The sequence below is a fragment of the Triplophysa rosa genome, linkage group LG14, assembly GCF_024868665.1.
Source record: "Triplophysa rosa linkage group LG14, Trosa_1v2, whole genome shotgun sequence".
NCBI classification, from domain to species: domain Eukaryota; kingdom Metazoa; phylum Chordata; class Actinopteri; order Cypriniformes; family Nemacheilidae; genus Triplophysa; species Triplophysa rosa.
In genome coordinates this window covers 23,288,383-23,305,911 of record NC_079903.1, presented here as the reverse complement: position 1 = coordinate 23,305,911, position 17,529 = coordinate 23,288,383, and the positions used below count along the sequence as shown (strand labels likewise).

The 17,529-nt window shown below is 38.7% G+C and overlaps 3 protein-coding genes across 9 annotated transcripts in view; 1 reads left to right on the top strand and 2 right to left on the bottom strand.

Moving 5' to 3' along the window:
• Positions 1-6,995, top strand: part of LOC130564499 (cGMP-dependent 3',5'-cyclic phosphodiesterase) — a 9,577-nt gene extending 2,582 nt beyond the window's left edge. The window contains 10 exon segments of the mRNA XM_057350578.1: positions 103-213; positions 216-234; positions 672-759; positions 875-922; positions 1,882-1,956; positions 2,123-2,222; positions 2,820-2,932; positions 3,028-3,066; positions 3,339-3,445; positions 3,535-6,995. Coding sequence (XP_057206561.1) covers positions 103-213; positions 216-234; positions 672-759; positions 875-922; positions 1,882-1,956; positions 2,123-2,222; positions 2,820-2,932; positions 3,028-3,066; positions 3,339-3,445; positions 3,535-3,751 — 917 coding nt within the window. The 3' untranslated portion in view covers positions 3,752-6,995.
• A 256-nt stretch (positions 6,996-7,251) lies between these two features.
• Positions 7,252-12,662, bottom strand: cep57 (centrosomal protein 57). Of its 7 annotated transcripts, none has more exons than XM_057350429.1 (10): positions 12,451-12,649; positions 11,651-11,792; positions 10,703-10,852; positions 10,419-10,540; positions 9,896-10,090; positions 9,731-9,811; positions 9,578-9,646; positions 8,633-8,862; positions 8,271-8,415; positions 7,252-8,177 (listed from the first exon to the last, which is right to left on the bottom strand). In XM_057350429.1, exons 2-10 carry the CDS (start codon positions 11,769-11,771, stop codon positions 7,974-7,976), a joined length of 1,317 nt encoding a protein of 438 aa, XP_057206412.1. In that variant the 5' UTR covers positions 11,772-11,792; positions 12,451-12,649; the 3' UTR covers positions 7,252-7,973. The 7 variants fall into 7 exon arrangements, with proteins under 7 accessions (XP_057206412.1, XP_057206411.1, XP_057206408.1 ...); XM_057350428.1 differs by having other exon boundaries at positions 9,731-9,817; positions 12,451-12,648; XM_057350425.1 differs by having other exon boundaries at positions 9,578-9,817; positions 12,451-12,650.
• A 189-nt stretch (positions 12,663-12,851) lies between these two features.
• Positions 12,852-17,529, bottom strand: part of LOC130564387 (endothelin-converting enzyme-like 1) — a 32,903-nt gene continuing 28,225 nt past the window's right edge. Inside the window, exons 15-19 of the mRNA XM_057350418.1 lie at positions 14,830-14,954; positions 14,676-14,741; positions 14,468-14,563; positions 14,277-14,353; positions 12,852-14,183 (exon numbers count right to left, since the gene is read on the bottom strand). Of these exons, the coding sequence (XP_057206401.1) occupies positions 14,084-14,183; positions 14,277-14,353; positions 14,468-14,563; positions 14,676-14,741; positions 14,830-14,954 (464 nt within the window). The 3' untranslated portion in view covers positions 12,852-14,083. The remainder of the gene's footprint in view (positions 14,184-14,276; positions 14,354-14,467; positions 14,564-14,675; positions 14,742-14,829; positions 14,955-17,529) is intronic.

Below are 17,529 nucleotides of genomic sequence, written 5' to 3'. Positions count from 1 at the left end.
GTGTGTGTGTGTGTGTGTGTGTGTGTGTGTGTGCGCGCGCGTGCGAGAGAGAGAGAGAGAGAGAGAAGTTAGAATCGTTCAGAGGATTTGAGTGATTCTATATTTCGTTTAGGTTTTGTCTAATGGTGAAGAAGGGCTACAGAGACCCTCCGTATCACAACTGGATGCACGCGTTCTCTGTGTCTCACTTCTGCTACCTGCTCTACAAGAACCTGGACTCTCCAACTACCTCCAGTAAGAAAACACATCCAGTGTCACACACACGCACACACATTCGCACACGCACACACACACACATTCGCACACACACACACACACACACACACACAGGCTTTGGTTGACTATCCCCGTGGGGACAGTCCATAGGCGTAATGTTTTTATACTGTACAAACTGTATATTCTATCCCCTATCCCTAACCCTATCCCTAAACCTAAAGATCATAGAACACTTTTTGCATTTTTAGATTTGTAAAAAATATTGTTCTGCACAATTTATTAGCTTTTGTGCCCATGAGGACCTCAATTTTGGTCCCCACAGTGACACGAGTCCCCATGTGTTGTGTGTATTCAGGTTTAGGTCCCCACGGGGATATACAAACATGAACACACACACACACACACACACTTAAGATATTAAAGCACTAAACTCTATATGTTTTCTCTCGGTGTAGAGATATAGAGATTCTGGCGCTCTTTGTGTCCTGCATGTGTCATGATTTGGACCATCGAGGAACAAACAACTCTTTCCAGGTCGATTCGGTACGTTGAACAGTCTCAAGACTGATGTCACATTTACACTTCATAGTTTGTGTCAAATCAACCAAGATTATAGACTTACTGAAATGTGATTCATTTATATTTGTGTTTTCATCAGCAATCCGTCCTGGCGGCTCTTTACAGTTCAGAGGGATCTGTAATGGAGGTACACCCACACCTGTTACTCAATACATTCATTGACATTCATAATCAATAAGTCAATAATCATTTTAACCTCGCAGCCCTCTTTAATGAGTTCATGGTTTTTTTTATATCTATCTCAACACAATTCTGATGCTGCCTTGCTTCTGTGTAAATGAAAACACTTTCATCATTTTATGTGACCCTAAAGTAATCCAAAAGCAACCGGACTACATTACTTTTATATTTTGATACTTGGATTACGTAATCCAAAATGACTTGAATTACATTTTTGATGTAGTAATTTTTAGGTGTTCCGGCGTACATTTGTAAAGGAACCCTCCCAACCCTGCACGTACTTGTATATACAGTATCTAGGACATATTTACACGTATTTATTTAAATTGACCAATAATTAAAATGATACATAAGTGTTTCTTAATTATTATATATATATGTGTGTGTATGTGCTTATAAAGACAAAATTCATATGCACAGTACACAGACATGTATTATGTAAACATAAACGTTTATTCGGGATCGATAAATCGTTTGAGAGCCCTACTGTTCTACATTCTGTGTGTCTGCTGCCCTCTAGTGTTCTGATGTCACACACACACACACTAACTGTCTGCTGTTGTGTGTGTGTGTGTGTGTGTGTGTGTGTGTGTGTGTGTGTGTGTGTGTGTGTGTGTGTGTGCGCGCGCGTGCGAGAGAGAGAGAGAGAGAGAGAAGTTAGAATCGTTCAGAGGATTTGAGTGATTCTATATTTCGTTTAGGTTTTGTCTAATGGTGAAGAAGGGCTACAGAGACCCTCCGTATCACAACTGGATGCACGCGTTCTCTGTGTCTCACTTCTGCTACCTGCTCTACAAGAACCTGGANGTGTGTGTGTGTGTGTGTGTGTGTGTGTGTGTGTGTGTGTGTGTGTGTGTGTGTGTGTGTGTGTGTGTGTGTGTGTGTGTGTGTGTGTGTGTGTTTTAGAGACATCACTTTGCTCAAGCCATCGCAATTCTCAACACGCACGGCTGCAACATCTTTGAGAAATTCTCTAGAAAGGTAAAACCTTTGATGTTCCTCATCTAACAGTTTCTAGGTATTCAGAAAGAAAACAGATCACAAGCAGAGTCAATGACTAGAAAGTATCCTCAAGACTAATGTGAACCTGTGCTGGTTATAAACCCAAGATAAAGAGGAGCTGTGAGGTGTGTGTTGTGTTTTCCAGGATTACCAGCGGATGTTGGATCTGATGAGAGATATCATTCTGGCCACAGATTTGGCTCATCATCTGAGAATCTTTAAAGATCTTCAGAAGATTGCTGATGGTGAGAGACTCCTCAGAGATTCAGTGTCTGCATTACCATCATCACAAACACTTCATCTCTCCTCCAAAACTCACTCAGACCAACAAAACACTTCATATATGTCGCACAATAAGCTCGTCGCAACATAACACTCAACAATTCTCATTCAGAAAACATAACACACCGACCTAAAAAACACTAACAACAGGGAGCATTACAGAAACGATGAACTTTTATTTTTAAAGTTTGAATGAATCTGTGAGAAGAACCACTTTTCACTATTGAATGTACTATAAAAATGTGAATCTGAAATGTCCTTTTTTGAATATAGTACAAACAATTACAGTCAAAAGGTGAAAAAAATATGGGAGAAATCCTGAAATTCCAGGGCTGCAATGACAATTATTGTAAAAAAAACTAAAAGAAAAAAATTCAACACAACAACATGTAGTAATGTGTAGTCGTTCGTTCATTGTGAATTACTGTGAGGGTTCCTCTCTCTCTCTCTCTCTCTCTCTCTCTCTCTCTGTCTCTCTCTCTCTCTCTCTCTCTCTCTCTCTCTCTCTCTCTCTGTCTCTCCCTCTCTCTCTCTCTCTCTCTCTCTCTCTGTGTGTGTAGCTGGTTATAACCCCAAGAGTCAAACCCATCGCAGTCTGCTGCTGTGTCTGCTCATGACCTCCTGTGACCTCTCAGACCAGACCAAAGGCTGGAAGACCACCAGAAAGATTGCCGTACGCCCCCTAAACCACAACATGATCACAATATCACGCACACAGCTTAAAGACACTTTCTCATCTTCACTCTTTCTCTTGTGTGTTGCTTTCAGGAGTTGATCTACAAAGAGTTTTTCTCTCAGGGTGATTTGGTGAGTCAACACATTTTTGTTTGTTTGTTTGTTTGTTTGTTTGTTTGTTTGTTTGTTTTGTGTGTGTCAGCAGTAAAACACGAGCACACGCAGAAGCTTCTAGTGTGTATTGTTGCATAAACAAAATATGAGCGACCTAGAAATACTGCAACATTTGACATAATAGCTTGTCTTGTGCTTTGTGTCTTAAAACACTAAATCTAAAAGATGTCGAGTTTTAACGTGTATATAACGCTGTATATAAACATGCTAAAACAGACTTGTGTGTTCAGGAGAAGGCCATGGGAAACAGACCCAGTGAGATGATGGATCGAGAGAAAGCGTACATCCCCGAGCTTCAGATCAGCTTCATGGAGCACATCGCCATGCCAATATACAAGTCAGACACACACACACACGTGCGCAGAGTTCACGCGTGACCTTTAATAGCAGGCGTGAAGTCTAAAGTGTCTGTCATTATTTCTTCAGGCTCCTGCAGGAAATCTTCCCGCGATCGGCGGAGCTGTACGAGCGCGTGGCCGCCAACCGTGAGCAGTGGTCCAAAGTCTCGCACAAGTTCACCATCCGCGGGTTGCCTAGCAACAACTCGCTGGACTTCCTGGATGAGGAGTTCGAGTTGCTGCAGTCTCAGGGAGCGTTCGGCGATGACACCCACCGCATGAACGGCTGCCTCGACGACCAGTGATGTCACCGGGGGCAAAGGTCACCGGCGGTTCATTAAGACAGGGGTCGGGTGTGATGTTCTCCTGTTGCCGTGGAGATGGATGCTGACGGTTGATGATTGACGGCTGAGATGTTTAGGTGGAATGTAATTTAAGAAATCTTACAGAAGAGAATGTAATAAAACATTTGAACAGAAAGGGCCTATAAATCTAATTGGATCTGTCATGTTTTCAAAAACATCAAATTTCAAGTTTCTTTTAATTTGAAAGAATCTTGCTGCTAAACTCAAGCTCATGTTATTTTGAGTCCTAATTGAAATTCGTCATATGAAACGGATGTTCTCCTAATTAATCTTCAGTTTCCAAGTGGAACCAATTTGGCCTCTCAGATGTCAGTTTGCCCTGTTCAGACAAAAAACAAAACCATTTTCGAAATCCCAAACCAATCAGACCGAAAAAGTCATCGAAGCGAACAGCAGCTGTCGTTCAGAGAGCCGTGAGGAGATGCTGATGGGAGGAGGTCGTGTATAGTGTGTTTAAAGGGCTCCGATGGCCCTCGGAGGACACCCACTTTCTCAGGATGGCGAATGGATTTTGCCTTACAATTGTTTGCGTTGCCTTCCTGAGTGACTTTAAGAGAGATGTACAAAAGAAAACCTGCCTATCTCTGTACAGTTCTGAAGCTATATGATCTATAAAGATGTCCTACATGTGTGCGGATCCACGCGTGACTGTACGTGCATTTGCCAAAATCTGCTACGGAACAAAAAAGAGATTTCTGTCGTATGAAAAATGCGAGTTTGCTTTTAATATCGTGAGCCATAATGCATAATGCAAGTTAACCGTAAATTCTTGAGAAAAAAACAAGACGTTTTATTTTGCATTAAGAACGTATTTGCAGAATCTATTTTTGCGTTCCCATTATGTTTTATAAAAGACAGAGCGAAACATATCCCATCATGCAGAAATACCTCTTTGTCATTACTGGAATCCAGACGCTATTAACATGATCATAAATAAATTCAGCGGGCATTTTTTACATTTTCTCATCGAAAATCACTGAAACAGGCCAACAAAAAAAAGAGCACATCCAGTATGCAAAATGTCATTGATTTCACCCCTTTAATCTAAAGACGAATAAAATATAAACCAAATGTTGTTGGTTTTTCTGTGAAATAACTACTGAAGGTTTATTGAACCGCAAACGCAAAACTGTGAATGGTCTGTGGAGAAAAAAGCGTCAAGCTTTGTGTTTCATGCGAAATATTCATTCTTCAGAAATGTTGAGATGTTTTTTTTCTGACGTCTGCTGTATGAAAGATAAAAGCTCGTGCTGGAACTTGAAACTCATTTTCAATACTTTTCTTATCAAGTGTTTTTCTCCATCAGATGTTTTTGTTTCATCATCACAGACACGCTTTTGTTTTCTTGTGCAATAAGTGCTTTGTTCACCTCACGATGTGTACATTGTAAAATATTTCTTTTGACACGCTTTATTTGCTCTGTTATTTCTACACGTTTGTATTCGTAGGTGACGGTGAATAACTTTTCTTTTGTTTGGAATAGAAATACTCTCTAGTGCCAATACTACACACGTAAATATGTTTCTCGTGTAATGTCTGAATATTTCAGCTGAATCCAGGGATAGTCTTGACTTCTTCTTCGAGTTCCCTTTACTAACAATCTGGTGAAAAGATGCAGTGCAGTTTTTCATGATGTCTGTTCACATTTGAAGAGATTTGGGCTGTGCCCGAAATCGCCTCATTCACTATTCCCTACATTAGTTCACTAAAATACGGAGCCCCTTTAGGTACATGGGGTGGAAAAAATATGAGAGGGAAGAGAAAATATATTTTTAAAGGTTTTGCGTTATCTCGCAAAACTTTTGCCTTATCTCGCAAACATATTTGCGTTATCTCGCAAAACTTTTGCGTTCCCTCGCAAACACATTTGCGTTATCTCGCAAAACATTTTGCGAGTTCTGACAAACACTTCATGTTTAATGTCCTGCTGGCAGAATTTAAGACTAGCTCCGTACATAAACATGGTCTATAGTCGCAGATTCCCGGACCAATAACTCGTGAGCTAAACGTTCTTATAACACAAATGACACCTCATTCTATGTAACGTAAACAATGAATTTTAACTTACTTTTCCACAAATCGAGCCTTGTATTGATCTCAGGCGGGAGCTGGCTGAGACAAGACTGAAGGGATCGTCTGTAAAGTGCAAAACCCGAAGATCATCAGGCTACAAAAAATAGTCATTAACTTCAGTGTTACATACCGTCTGCAAAGTGACTGCAAATCTGAAAAGCGTTACTACAAAAATAGTCATTAATAACTTAAATGTTACACACTGTGTTCTCACCAAATTCAGTTTACACATTAATGCTCTCCTGCTGAATTTAAACTGGTTTTAGTTGTCCATGTCGCCTGCTCTTATGGAGATCAATTTATATTCTCGTTTTGAGGAAGACTAGGTTGTAGATCATTGTCTAAGGAATTATGTGTTATTTGTGTTATAACAACGTTTAGCTCACGAGTTATTGGTCCGGGAATGGAGCGGGACAACAGGACTTTTGAATGTTTTGCGAGAGAACGCAAAAGTTTTGCGAGGGAACGCAATGTTTCTCGGGGAACACAAAACTTTTGCGAGATAACGCAAAAGCTTTTAAAAATATGTTTCTCTTCCCTTTCATACTTTTTCCACCCCATGTCCCAAAAAGGGCTCCGTACTAATATAGTCCACTTTAAGCGAGTGAGTAAATTCGGACACTGAAGCGCTGCGGGCGCCATCTTCTTTTGCCGAGAGGCGGGAAATCATTCAGCGCGCGCATCACGACAGATGGGTAGCAGCTAGCCGTTGAGTGTACATCGGTCGTGCACTCGTTATTATGATGCATCATGGGATTGAACGAGTGCACTCAATAATGTCCACTATGAATTCGGACACCACTGAAAATGGATGTCCCCTCAAACAGTGCACTGTAACTGGGGTATAGGGGGCTATTTCGGACACAGCCTTGGTGTTATAAACTCAATGAATATTTACGTTACTGACGCTCTGTGCTTTGACTTTTCTGTATAACTGAGTGCTGGATAGTCAGTTTATATGGTGATAAATACACACATTTGTGTAGATATTGTACAGACTTAACTGTGTCTTACAACTGTTGAAGAAACTAGACATTATGACTGACTATAAAAATGACTTTTTATCCAAAATAAACTTCGTCTCAGTGACAAAACGCAAACCTGTTGCTCGCTTTGATTTTAATCAGCGCTGTAAAAATAAATACTTCACAAACGTATGATTGACACAACAGAAAAAAATAAGCATCTTAGCACCCCCATACAAACACACACTTCACGAGGCTTCTGCAAAACACATTTGTGTGTCAATGTGTTATAAGGAATGTAACGTGTTAAACCCTTAAAGTGAAAGTTTATCCAAAAATGAGCATTCTTTCATCATTTCTTCATCCTCATGTCAAACCTTTATGAGTCTTTCTTTTCTTAAGAAGACAACAGAAGATATTTTGAAGAATGTTGATCATCAAACACTGAACTCTGTGGTATGAACACAAGATATTTCTCAAAATATCTTCTCTTGTGTTCCACTGAATAAAGACTCGCATAAAGATTTAGAAACCCACGAGAGAGAATAAATGATGACAGAATTTAGACTTTCATCCAATTTCACTTCAACACAATCCCTTTATCACAGAGACAAACACACACACATATAACAAACTATACACGCCAGATGTTACCAAACAACAAACCATACGTGGAATATTGTGAAACAAATGGAAAAACACTTTTACAAACGAAAGCACTGACTGCAAAATAATACAACTATAATAAAATCTCAAGAGTGAAACGGGAATAAGTGAGGTAGAACACAGACTTCACACTTCAGATCAACGTCAGCACTGAGTTACGACAACAAGCCAGACCCTGACCTCAAGATCTCATCTTCATTAGACTGAATCATGATTTAATGACACGTTATCATCAACAGATTTCACCTGTAAACCGATAAAATAACAGAATCATATCTGTGTCCGATGTGCAAAAAATACACACGACATTCCAAACTGATCTAACACATCTGATCCACAAGATTTCATTTCAGCGTTTGATAATAAAATGTGTTGAATCATCTTGGTCCTAAATATACAGCCGGGTTGAAGTGTCTTTGTTTTGGAGGCGTCTGTGAGAGGTTGTTCTTGTTGTGCCGTCAGAAGTCCCAGCTGAGCTGATCTCTGCGCAGTGACGTCTGCAGCGAGCGCATGTCTTGAAGCAGACGCAGACTGTCTCTGCTGCGCTCACCTGGTCTGGATTTCAGCTTCGCTGCTGCAGCCGAGCGACCGCGAGACGATGACGAGGGCGTGACTTTGACCTCGTGCCTCTGTTTACCACGCTGTCTCCTCATCCTCTCCAGCTGACCTCGCACACGGACAGAGCCATGTTATACACGTCACATCAGACTTTAACACTGTGTGTGTGTGTGTGTGCGTTCTGGACTGGGTGTTACCTGCGTCTGGTGTCGACGGACTTTAGCGATCTGTTCACCTTTACTCTCCATTCTCTTCATCAGTGTTTCCATCTCGTGCTCCAAATCCTGCCGCAGCCGATCTGACCCGCTGGACTCGATCTGTCTCGCCAGCTCCTTGTGTTCACTGACACACACACACACACACACACACACACACACACACACACACACACACACACACACACATTAAAGGCTCATATGATGGAAAAACTCCACATACTTTTTTGAAAACAAAAAGTTTGAACTTTGCCGAACACTTTCTTTAATTGGTTCCTCATGTTAACAGTTTTTTCGTCGAGTGACATAAGGGCGGTGAAGACGACAGACACACAAACACTCACAAGCTCATGTGTCCAAACTCATCCTGTAACATCAGCAGCAGGTCTGACAGCTCTTCACAGCTGGAGGAGGAAGAGGCGGAGCTACTGCTGGACTGATGTGCTGAACGCCTTCTAGTGGACGGATGGGCGTGTCCTAGCACGTGCTCGTTGCAAAGCTGAGGATGATGCTGCTTCATGAGATGAAGAACGTGCTGAACGTTTGCACGAACGGAATGACTGGAACTCGTCGACTGAAGAGAGAGGTCAGCCAATCACGTTTGAGCTCACTTACAGTAACAAAAACAGGCCGCTTGATTTTAAAACAAAAATCTTAAGTCATACTTCAAATGTTTTTATATCACAGTAACGGTATATGCAATATTTTTTTGCAATTGTAATTTAAAAAAAAAAACGTTTTGATTACATTTTTATTAGGGATGTAACGATTATATAACCGGTTGAAAATGGATTATAATATGAGACGATTCAAGACAGTTGAGATAAATATCGCAATACATGTTTTGAACAGCAGGGGCCGCTGTGTTCACCGCAAACTTGGAAAACGTGGATTTGTTGATATTTCTTAAATGTAAAAAAATACAGGAAATGCACAGACAAAGTCTTCGTTTGTTTATATTAAAGAGACTTTTGCATTATTCGTTTTTTATTTGATATGGAATTTGTTTTAAAATGCGTTTAGCTTTGTTATTTGACATAAAATATATTTTTATTTGACAAAGAAATGTGCAGCCTTTGAGAAATAATAAAAGAGCAGCTGTTCATTTATAATTTGTCAAAAAATAATTATTAATAATAATAATTTGTGAATGAATGGCATCGTTAGCTGAATGAATCCTTACATCCCTAATTTTAAAACGTACAGATTAAACCTTCGTTTTTTTCTCTATTTTTAATAAAAAAATTCCATGGAATTTGATGAATGCAAAATAAAAACCAGTTGTGTACCGTTCCGGTCACAAACGGCACGTCTCCTAAACTCAGTCTGTAATGTGGCTGTGGATGAGACGTGTGTTTCTGCAGAAACACAAACACAATCCACACATGAACAACACTGCGACACACAATCATTATTCCACATGTGTGAGGCGAATCGATTACCATCTTCTGTTTAACTTTAGAGGATTTATGGGGACGTGGAGAAACAGACTGAATGAGGATACGATTGGCTTCAAGACCCGTCTGTAACTGACCACAGATCAGACGGCACTGTTAACATCACAGACAGACAGACGGGCGGACAGACAGAGCGAGAGAGAGACAGACCTGTGCAGCTTTGTCCTGCACTAGTTTCCTCTGATGTTCCTCCTCTTGTAATTTTCTCTCCAGTTCTCTGATTTTCTTCTCAGCGAGTGTCTGTGTGTCAGTCAGTCTCCGATACTCCTGCTCCAACACATCCAACTTCTGCAGCTTCCTCTGAACATATGTCTGATCTACAGAACCCAACCGCTCCAGCGACGCCTGCACAACACACACACACACACACACACTGACTGTCTTTAATGTGTGTGTGTGTGTGTGTGTGTGTGAGATGTACACTCAAAAAAATGATTTTTGCTGCTTGTTCAAGTAGTCTAATTAATGTTAAAGATGTATAATATTAAAAAAAAGTTCTTGAGTGCTTTCATTAAATAATCAAATCGATAAAATTGTGTTTTTTATATTGGTTTTATGTAATGTATATGACACAAATTAATTTAATCTTAGTTCATACAACAAGACTATAAAGAATCGTTTCAAACAAATTCGATTTTGTTGGAGAAATGTAATTCAATTTTTTTGAGTGTACCTGTCGTCGGAGAACAGCGGTTCTGTCAGATTCAGCGTTTCTCACGGTCTTCCTCATGTGCTCTAACTGTCTCTCCAGACGAGAACATCGAGTCTCAGCTGCGGACAGGTGACGCAGCAGCTCTGCAGACAGAGAGCGAGACAGGACACTGAATCATCGGTTTCATCACATGCCGTGTTACAGATCAATTACTGAGCAGGTTCTGTGGACAGCACACAGACGTCTGACTGAAGAACCTGAAAATGATGATTTATGTACAAAGGGTTTGTTCAGTATAAACGCACCGTGGTTCTTGAGGTCCTCTTCACCTCTACTGTGTGCTTGTGTCTGTGTAGATTCGTTGGAAAGCGTCTGGAGTTTCTGATGGGTGTCACATCGTTCAAGTTCAAGACGGCGAATCTTCTCCTGCAGATTCTTCAGTGCTGAGAGAATCGCTACACACACACACACACACCCCCGCGCGCACTGATTTGACAGATCTGTGTTCATCATCTCATCAACAGAAATCACTGATCACTGCTGTGTTTGCACAATTACAAAACATCCTTTCAAACGTCTCGAAGCTTACAGCCGAGACTGAGTAGAATAAAGAATGATGATATCAGTATTATTTATTGAATAAAGGCAGACTTTTCTCTTCACTGTCAGTCTTTCTGGTGACGCTGTCAAACATGAGCTACACTGAGATGTGACGCTGTCACAGCAGTGGATTATTTATGAGTGGAAGTGACAGCCGTCACTGGATCATCATTCTCTCTCTCTCTATAGGAACCAGTGGACGTGAGCGTGTGTGAGCTATCAGGTGTCACAGGTTAGTATAGAACACACCGTAACCACCCTGACTATCACCGGAGACACTGTGGCCCAGGTTTCACACACAAGGCTTAGCTTAAGCCAGGAATGAACTTTTATAAAATGCCTTAGAAGAATACATTACTGGTGTGCATCTTGAGACAAAACAATGGCACTGATATGGGCCCAGCTGATAAACTTAGCCGCTAAGTTAAGACAGCGTCTTAACAACTAGTCTCGCAGACTAGCAATTAGATAGGACTAATCAATTAAATTAATTAGCCCAATCTTCCTTTTTATGTAACTGAGTTAAAGAAGTTATGACCAGTCTTGAAGAAAAAATGAGATTCCTAACTTCTAAGACTAGTCTAAGCACATGTGTGTGTGTGTGTGCGTGTGCGTGTGTGCATGTGTGTGTGCGTGTGTGTGTGTGTGTGTACCTGCACTGTTGCTCTCAGGGAAAGCTTTCACAGGTGTGTGTGAGAAGGGCAGGGGTGTGTTAATGAAGGGACGTCCTGCAGGATACTCAGTGTATGAGGGCATAGACACGCTGTCAGACATCACTTCACCTCTCAGCCCCTCCTGTAGTAACAACACACAACAAAACGTAAAAATAAAGCACAGTAGAGGCCAATCTGTGATCTTAATACAAAAACATCCCTTTTTGTAGACAATACATTTAAAAAAGCAATGCAAGTCTAGAACATCATCTTAAAACCAATAACTGAATATTTAAGCAGATTCAAAAGGTTTGGGAACATCTACAGTCTAAAATCTATGAGCATGCACCTATGTCAGATTGAGTTTTTATTACCTTTATCCAAGCTTATGTACTTATTTGTTTTGTTTTAGAGTTTGCTTAGTTTATTGAGATTAAGATCCAAGAGACCACATATGTGACTAAATCTAAACCCGAGTAAGTAACATATAAACATATGTTTGTGTGCATGTTATTCAAAGCAAATTATATTATCAGGGCATTTAACGTTACTTAAGTCTCACATTATTTAAAGTGTGATTTTAATTGTGCATTGTGGTATTTCTTTTAATGCAATGATGATTATGCGACAAACGACTTTTTACAAATGCAAAATATCTTGAAATTATAAAAACAATTGTTAATTATAAAGTTTGTGATTCAACGCATGATGTATATGTTAATCGTGTAACGTTACTACAGCGTCGTTTATATTGAACATTAAAAGTATTTCAATCTAAAATGTTTTTTTTAATGTTTTACCTGCTTTACGTCTGCGGAAGGTTTTGAGACCGTGTTCAATAAATCTACGATCCGAATTAAATTAAACTAAAACATTTTTGAAGTGTAATTCCGCTTTTGTGAATTTGTTGTTAGTTTCACAAACAGGAAACAAAACACAAGCGCGCAAAAAGGCGTGCGTGAACTCAGCGATGACTACATCCGGACACGTGATTTCAAAATAAAAGTTACGAATCGTAACATTCCGAGAACAATTATATCTGGAGTTTTGTTTGTTGAAGAATACTAGTAAACAACACAGCATATAAATTATTATTTTATATAATTAATTTAAGTGCAAATTGAGAAAAGGTTTTAATTTATAGTACTGCAACGGAACACGACGAGTTTGATGAACACCTTTTAAAGACATTTTATTTTCGACGAATAAAGTGAGGTTTTCTTCATTTTCATAACAGCATATTTAATTTAAAGTAAAAAAAAAAAACCTCTGCTATGGCTTGATTAAGGGGAAGTGAAGGTGACAAATTAAAGGTAACTGTCTTTATCAGTCTACCAGTTTGTCAGGAAATAAAAATTACATTAAAAAAAACATTTAATTAAAATATGGATGAATATCTGTTTGAGTCTACAAATAACTGGAAGGATCTGTCAGTTTCATGGCTTCTGTTTTATTCCGCATGTGTTGATGGAGTGTTTCAGTTCTTTTGGTTTCTTTGTTTCATACATGTTTAAACTTTCAAACAGCAAACATGCTTTATTTGAGCTGTACATTATTTTTAAAGTTTCATATAATTTATCTGTACAAATTTACTCTTTTTTTTCTTGGGCAAAGACTTCATACAATTTTTTTACAGTAATATCTCATGTAATGTTCCTCACACGGAGAGATTGCATTCCCGTAATTACTTGTTTTAGATGTGACAAAAAAAAGACATTCTTTAAATGTAAAATAAAACCAATAATATGACATAAACAATCACAAGTCAACAAAAGTCAGAAACATCTTCTCTCTGAAACATCACAGGAATCTATGAATGTGTTTTAGATACAGCGGCGGTTGTCGACTGGTCTCGTATTTAACATGAAATCCTGAGACACGCCAGTGAAGAACATCTGCTGTACTGTCAGAACACACTTCAGAATCACATCAACAAATACAAATTTGACAAATAAACGCACAGAATTCACACACGGGGGACACGTGAAATCGACATATTCTGTCTTTTCTCAGCATCAGATTTAAAACACTTTTTGTCTGACAAAACATTTCATATCAAAACATATCAGCATGCCTACAACACAGATCTCTCTCTCTCTCTCTCTCTCTCACACGTGTCACACGCAGGCAGTCATCCAAACATCTCTGCTCATACATACACCGCTTACAAACCATCCAAAGCTAGATTTGACATCATATCCCACTCAAACATCAGCCATGACCTGACTGAAACAACACACTATGCATCGAATACAAAAATAAACAAACATCTGAAAAGAAAAATACGTGCGATATGTGGCACACGAGAAGCTCAAGATGATCGTCACGAGGAAACGTTTGGTCTTTGAGCACTTTTTGAGTACTGTAAACTTTGAGCGGCGTCAGGACTGGATGGATGAAGGGCAGTCAAAGAGAAGGTCCAGGGGTCAAAGGTCACCAGACGGCACATTTGTTGACAGGATGCATGGGCGACCCTCTGGGGCAGTGAAACACACGACCAAACTCTTCGAACTGAGACACGCTGCCAATAACCCTGCGGAGAGAGACATTACAAACACCGCCGTGACACATTTACCTTTAAAACCGTCATGCATGTGTGTGTGTGTGTGTGTGTGTGTGTGTGTACCTGTAGTGTTCAGGTGCGTGTTTATCAGTCAGCAGCTGAAGGTAAATGGACTGTGATCGTCTCTTCATGCACCAGTTCTGTCACATCACACATCAATCAGGACTAAAGTGAGCTCAGAACATTATGAGTGAAACTCTTGGCTGTTCGAGAGCAAACAGAACGAAGGCATGGAAGAGAGATGATCTGTGTACCTGAGCAAACGCTATGAAGAACAACTGCTCGTGTGTGTACTTCAGACCCGGGAGAGGACGCTCTGGACCGTGCTCTCGAATCCACTTCTGATACGCCTACAGACCGAGAGAAGAAAACAGATTTGTGTTCTTTGGGTCAGTGTGTGTGAGATGATGATGTCACTATGGTAACCGCGCTGGATGAGTGAAGGTTCAGCTCAGAACTTACGTAGAAAGACAACTTCAGTCCACCGAGATCAGCGATGTTCTCACCCAGCGTCAGACGCCCGCTCACCTGAAACACACACGTCTGTCAGAGTGCACCAGCACACGTCTGTGTGTACAGTAAGAGTGTGTGTGTGTGTGTGTGTGTGTGTCCGTACCCTCTGGTTATAGACGGTGAAGTTGTCGTACAGTTTGATGATACATTCGGCTTTCTTCTGAAACTTCCTGTATGATTCTTCTGTCCACCACTGCTTCAGGTTACCATAGCGATCATACTGCCCACCTGTCAGCATAAAGTCACATGACTCTCTATATATGTATGTATGTTTAATTAGATATATATATATATATAGTTAGGGCTGTCAAACGATTAATCGCGATTAATCGCATCCAGAATAAACGTCTGTGTTTACATAATGTATGTCTGTGTACTGTGCATATTCATTTTCTATTTATAAACACATACATGTACACAAACATGTATATATTTAGAATTTTTTACATGTATTTATTCATATTTGCCCATCATTTAAATTATATGTAAATGTTTATTAATATTAATACTTAGTTTTTTATTAAATAAATGCGTATGTTTTATTAATACAAAATTAATATGTACACAGACATACATTATGTAAACCCAAACTTTTATTCTGGATGCGATTAATCGTGATTAATATACAGTATATATAAGATACAGCATATATATATATATATATATATATATATATATGAAGAGTTTGGTTCCAAAATGAGATTACTCCGTTTTAATTTTTTTCAAAAATCATGTTTTTTTACTGTGCATTCCAATTAATATCAATCAAACTGCAGTTGGTTTGTTTTGATCTAAGCCATAATAACTCAAAAATACAGCTAACTAACACAATAAAAACATGATAACAATAAAAAACGTGATTTTTGAAAAAATATCTTATCAAAGAGTTACCTCATTTTGGAACCAATTAGGAACATATATATCTAAGGCAATTTCAGAGACCCTTTTTCTGATTTTAAATTGTGTTTAGGTGAAATGATCTTTTTTGTTTCATTCTGTGAACTACTAACACTATTCCTCCCGAATGTCAAATAAACATTTCGCTTCAATAGGCATAAAATGAAAACTGGAGAAACAGGTGAAATAACAGAAAAGAAGCTGTGTATTTTTTCAGACCTCAAATGCTGAAGTTCAGTTCAGTGAAGTTCAGATTCACTTTTAAACAACACAACAGTCATATTTCTACATGTATTTAGGAAAAGTTTTTAAAAAAAATTTACGTGATTATCTGGATTTTCATCAGTTTTCATGTGACTTTATGTCACTCCTGAGGTTTGATTTAGGTGAAATTCAACAGACACTTGATAGATCTGAGTAGAAACATACGTTTGTTTCTTGTTTTATTTTATTTTATTATTCCATTTCATTGATCTCATTTATTAAATTATTCCATTTATTATTATTTCCATTATATATATTTACTAACCCCTACTAAGATTTATGCATTTATTACATTTCATTGATCATATATTCATTTATTATATATATTCATTATATATTTTATCATTTTACTATTCACTTTTATTCTTATTATTTGTTACATTTTGCCCTTATTTTTAATATTTTTTAATCATCTGTTGGGTGCTGTATTGACTTTTATGCTGATATGAGTCTCCAATGGTCTCAAGGTTCATGATAACGTCACGAAACAATGTTTGGTAACACTTTACTTGAAGGAGTGTTCATAAGACTGACATGACACCTTCATAATCATGACATGACACATGTCATGAATATGAAGGAGATTTTATGCATGTTTATGACAACTGTCATTAAGTGTCATTCGCTGATTTGTAATGCAAAGATGACATTGTTTGAGTTGTCTTGAGTTGACAACTTGACATAAAGCAATACATCATAACCTGTCAGTGTCTTTGTCACGACAACTTGACATTACCAAGACAACATAAAATGTCATAAATCTGTCATAAACATGTTAATTCGTACCACTGTAGTTGAGGTCAAGAAAAGTGTTCACGACACTGTTATAAAACTATTTGACAGAGTATTAACACTTAATGACATTTTAATGCAACATCCTCCATCCCATATGACATACGCATGTCATTTGTCCCAGTACGCAAGACTATCGCCTACTGTCATTAAAAATGTACATTTTGGGGTATTATTTTGCAATAATAGCAGGTGTTGTGGGGTTTTTTTCATTTCAAAATGTCGTGATAACTGTATTTACATTACACATACACAGATATTCAGGCCTTTTGAGCAAGTAACACAACACATTTATTTATTAAATAACAGAAAATGCATGATACAGATACAAAACAGTTAAACATTTTAAAACGTACAAATATTCCAAGTGTCCGAGGTGAAACGATTGATTTATATGAGGAACAGACGCGAAAGCGATCACCATCTGCTGTCTTCCGGTTTTTGCTGCGTTTCCAGATTTTCAAATCTGGCGCCAAGTTACGTCAGCCTTAATAGTGAAATATCATTGGCTTTCGTCTGTCTCATGACAGACAGCGTCATTGCGTCAGCGTTGAGTGTGAAATGCTATTGGCTCTCGTTAGTGATTACGTCATTCTAATGTTCCGGCTTCTTTACAGAAGTCAGTGACTTCTGATCCTGTATATCAGCATAGCAGTGATGAATTTATGAACTACTTCACATATAAAATCCAAGATATTAGAGAAAAAATTATAACAATGCAATCAGAAGTGAAACCCGCTGAACAAACTAACTACAGCGCCCTTAAGGAGAAAATGCAATTATTTTATACCGTAGATCAAGATGAGCTGTCTAAAATTATTAGATCATCTAAATCAACAACATGCATACT

Bases quoted from the DNA above. Each gene is read 5' to 3' on its own strand.
- cep57 (XM_057350425.1), bottom strand. From the start codon at position 11,771: ATGTCTGACAGCGTGTCTATGCCCTCATACACTGAGTATCCTGCAGGA. The intron at 10,541-10,702 runs GTGCGTTTATAC...CTCTGTCTGCAG, and splicing joins AGAGGACCTCAAGAACCACG to AGCTGCTGCGTCACCTGTCC. The intron at 8,178-8,270 runs GTAACACCCAGT...GTGCGAGGTCAG, and splicing joins TCCGTCGACACCAGACGCAG to CTGGAGAGGATGAGGAGACA.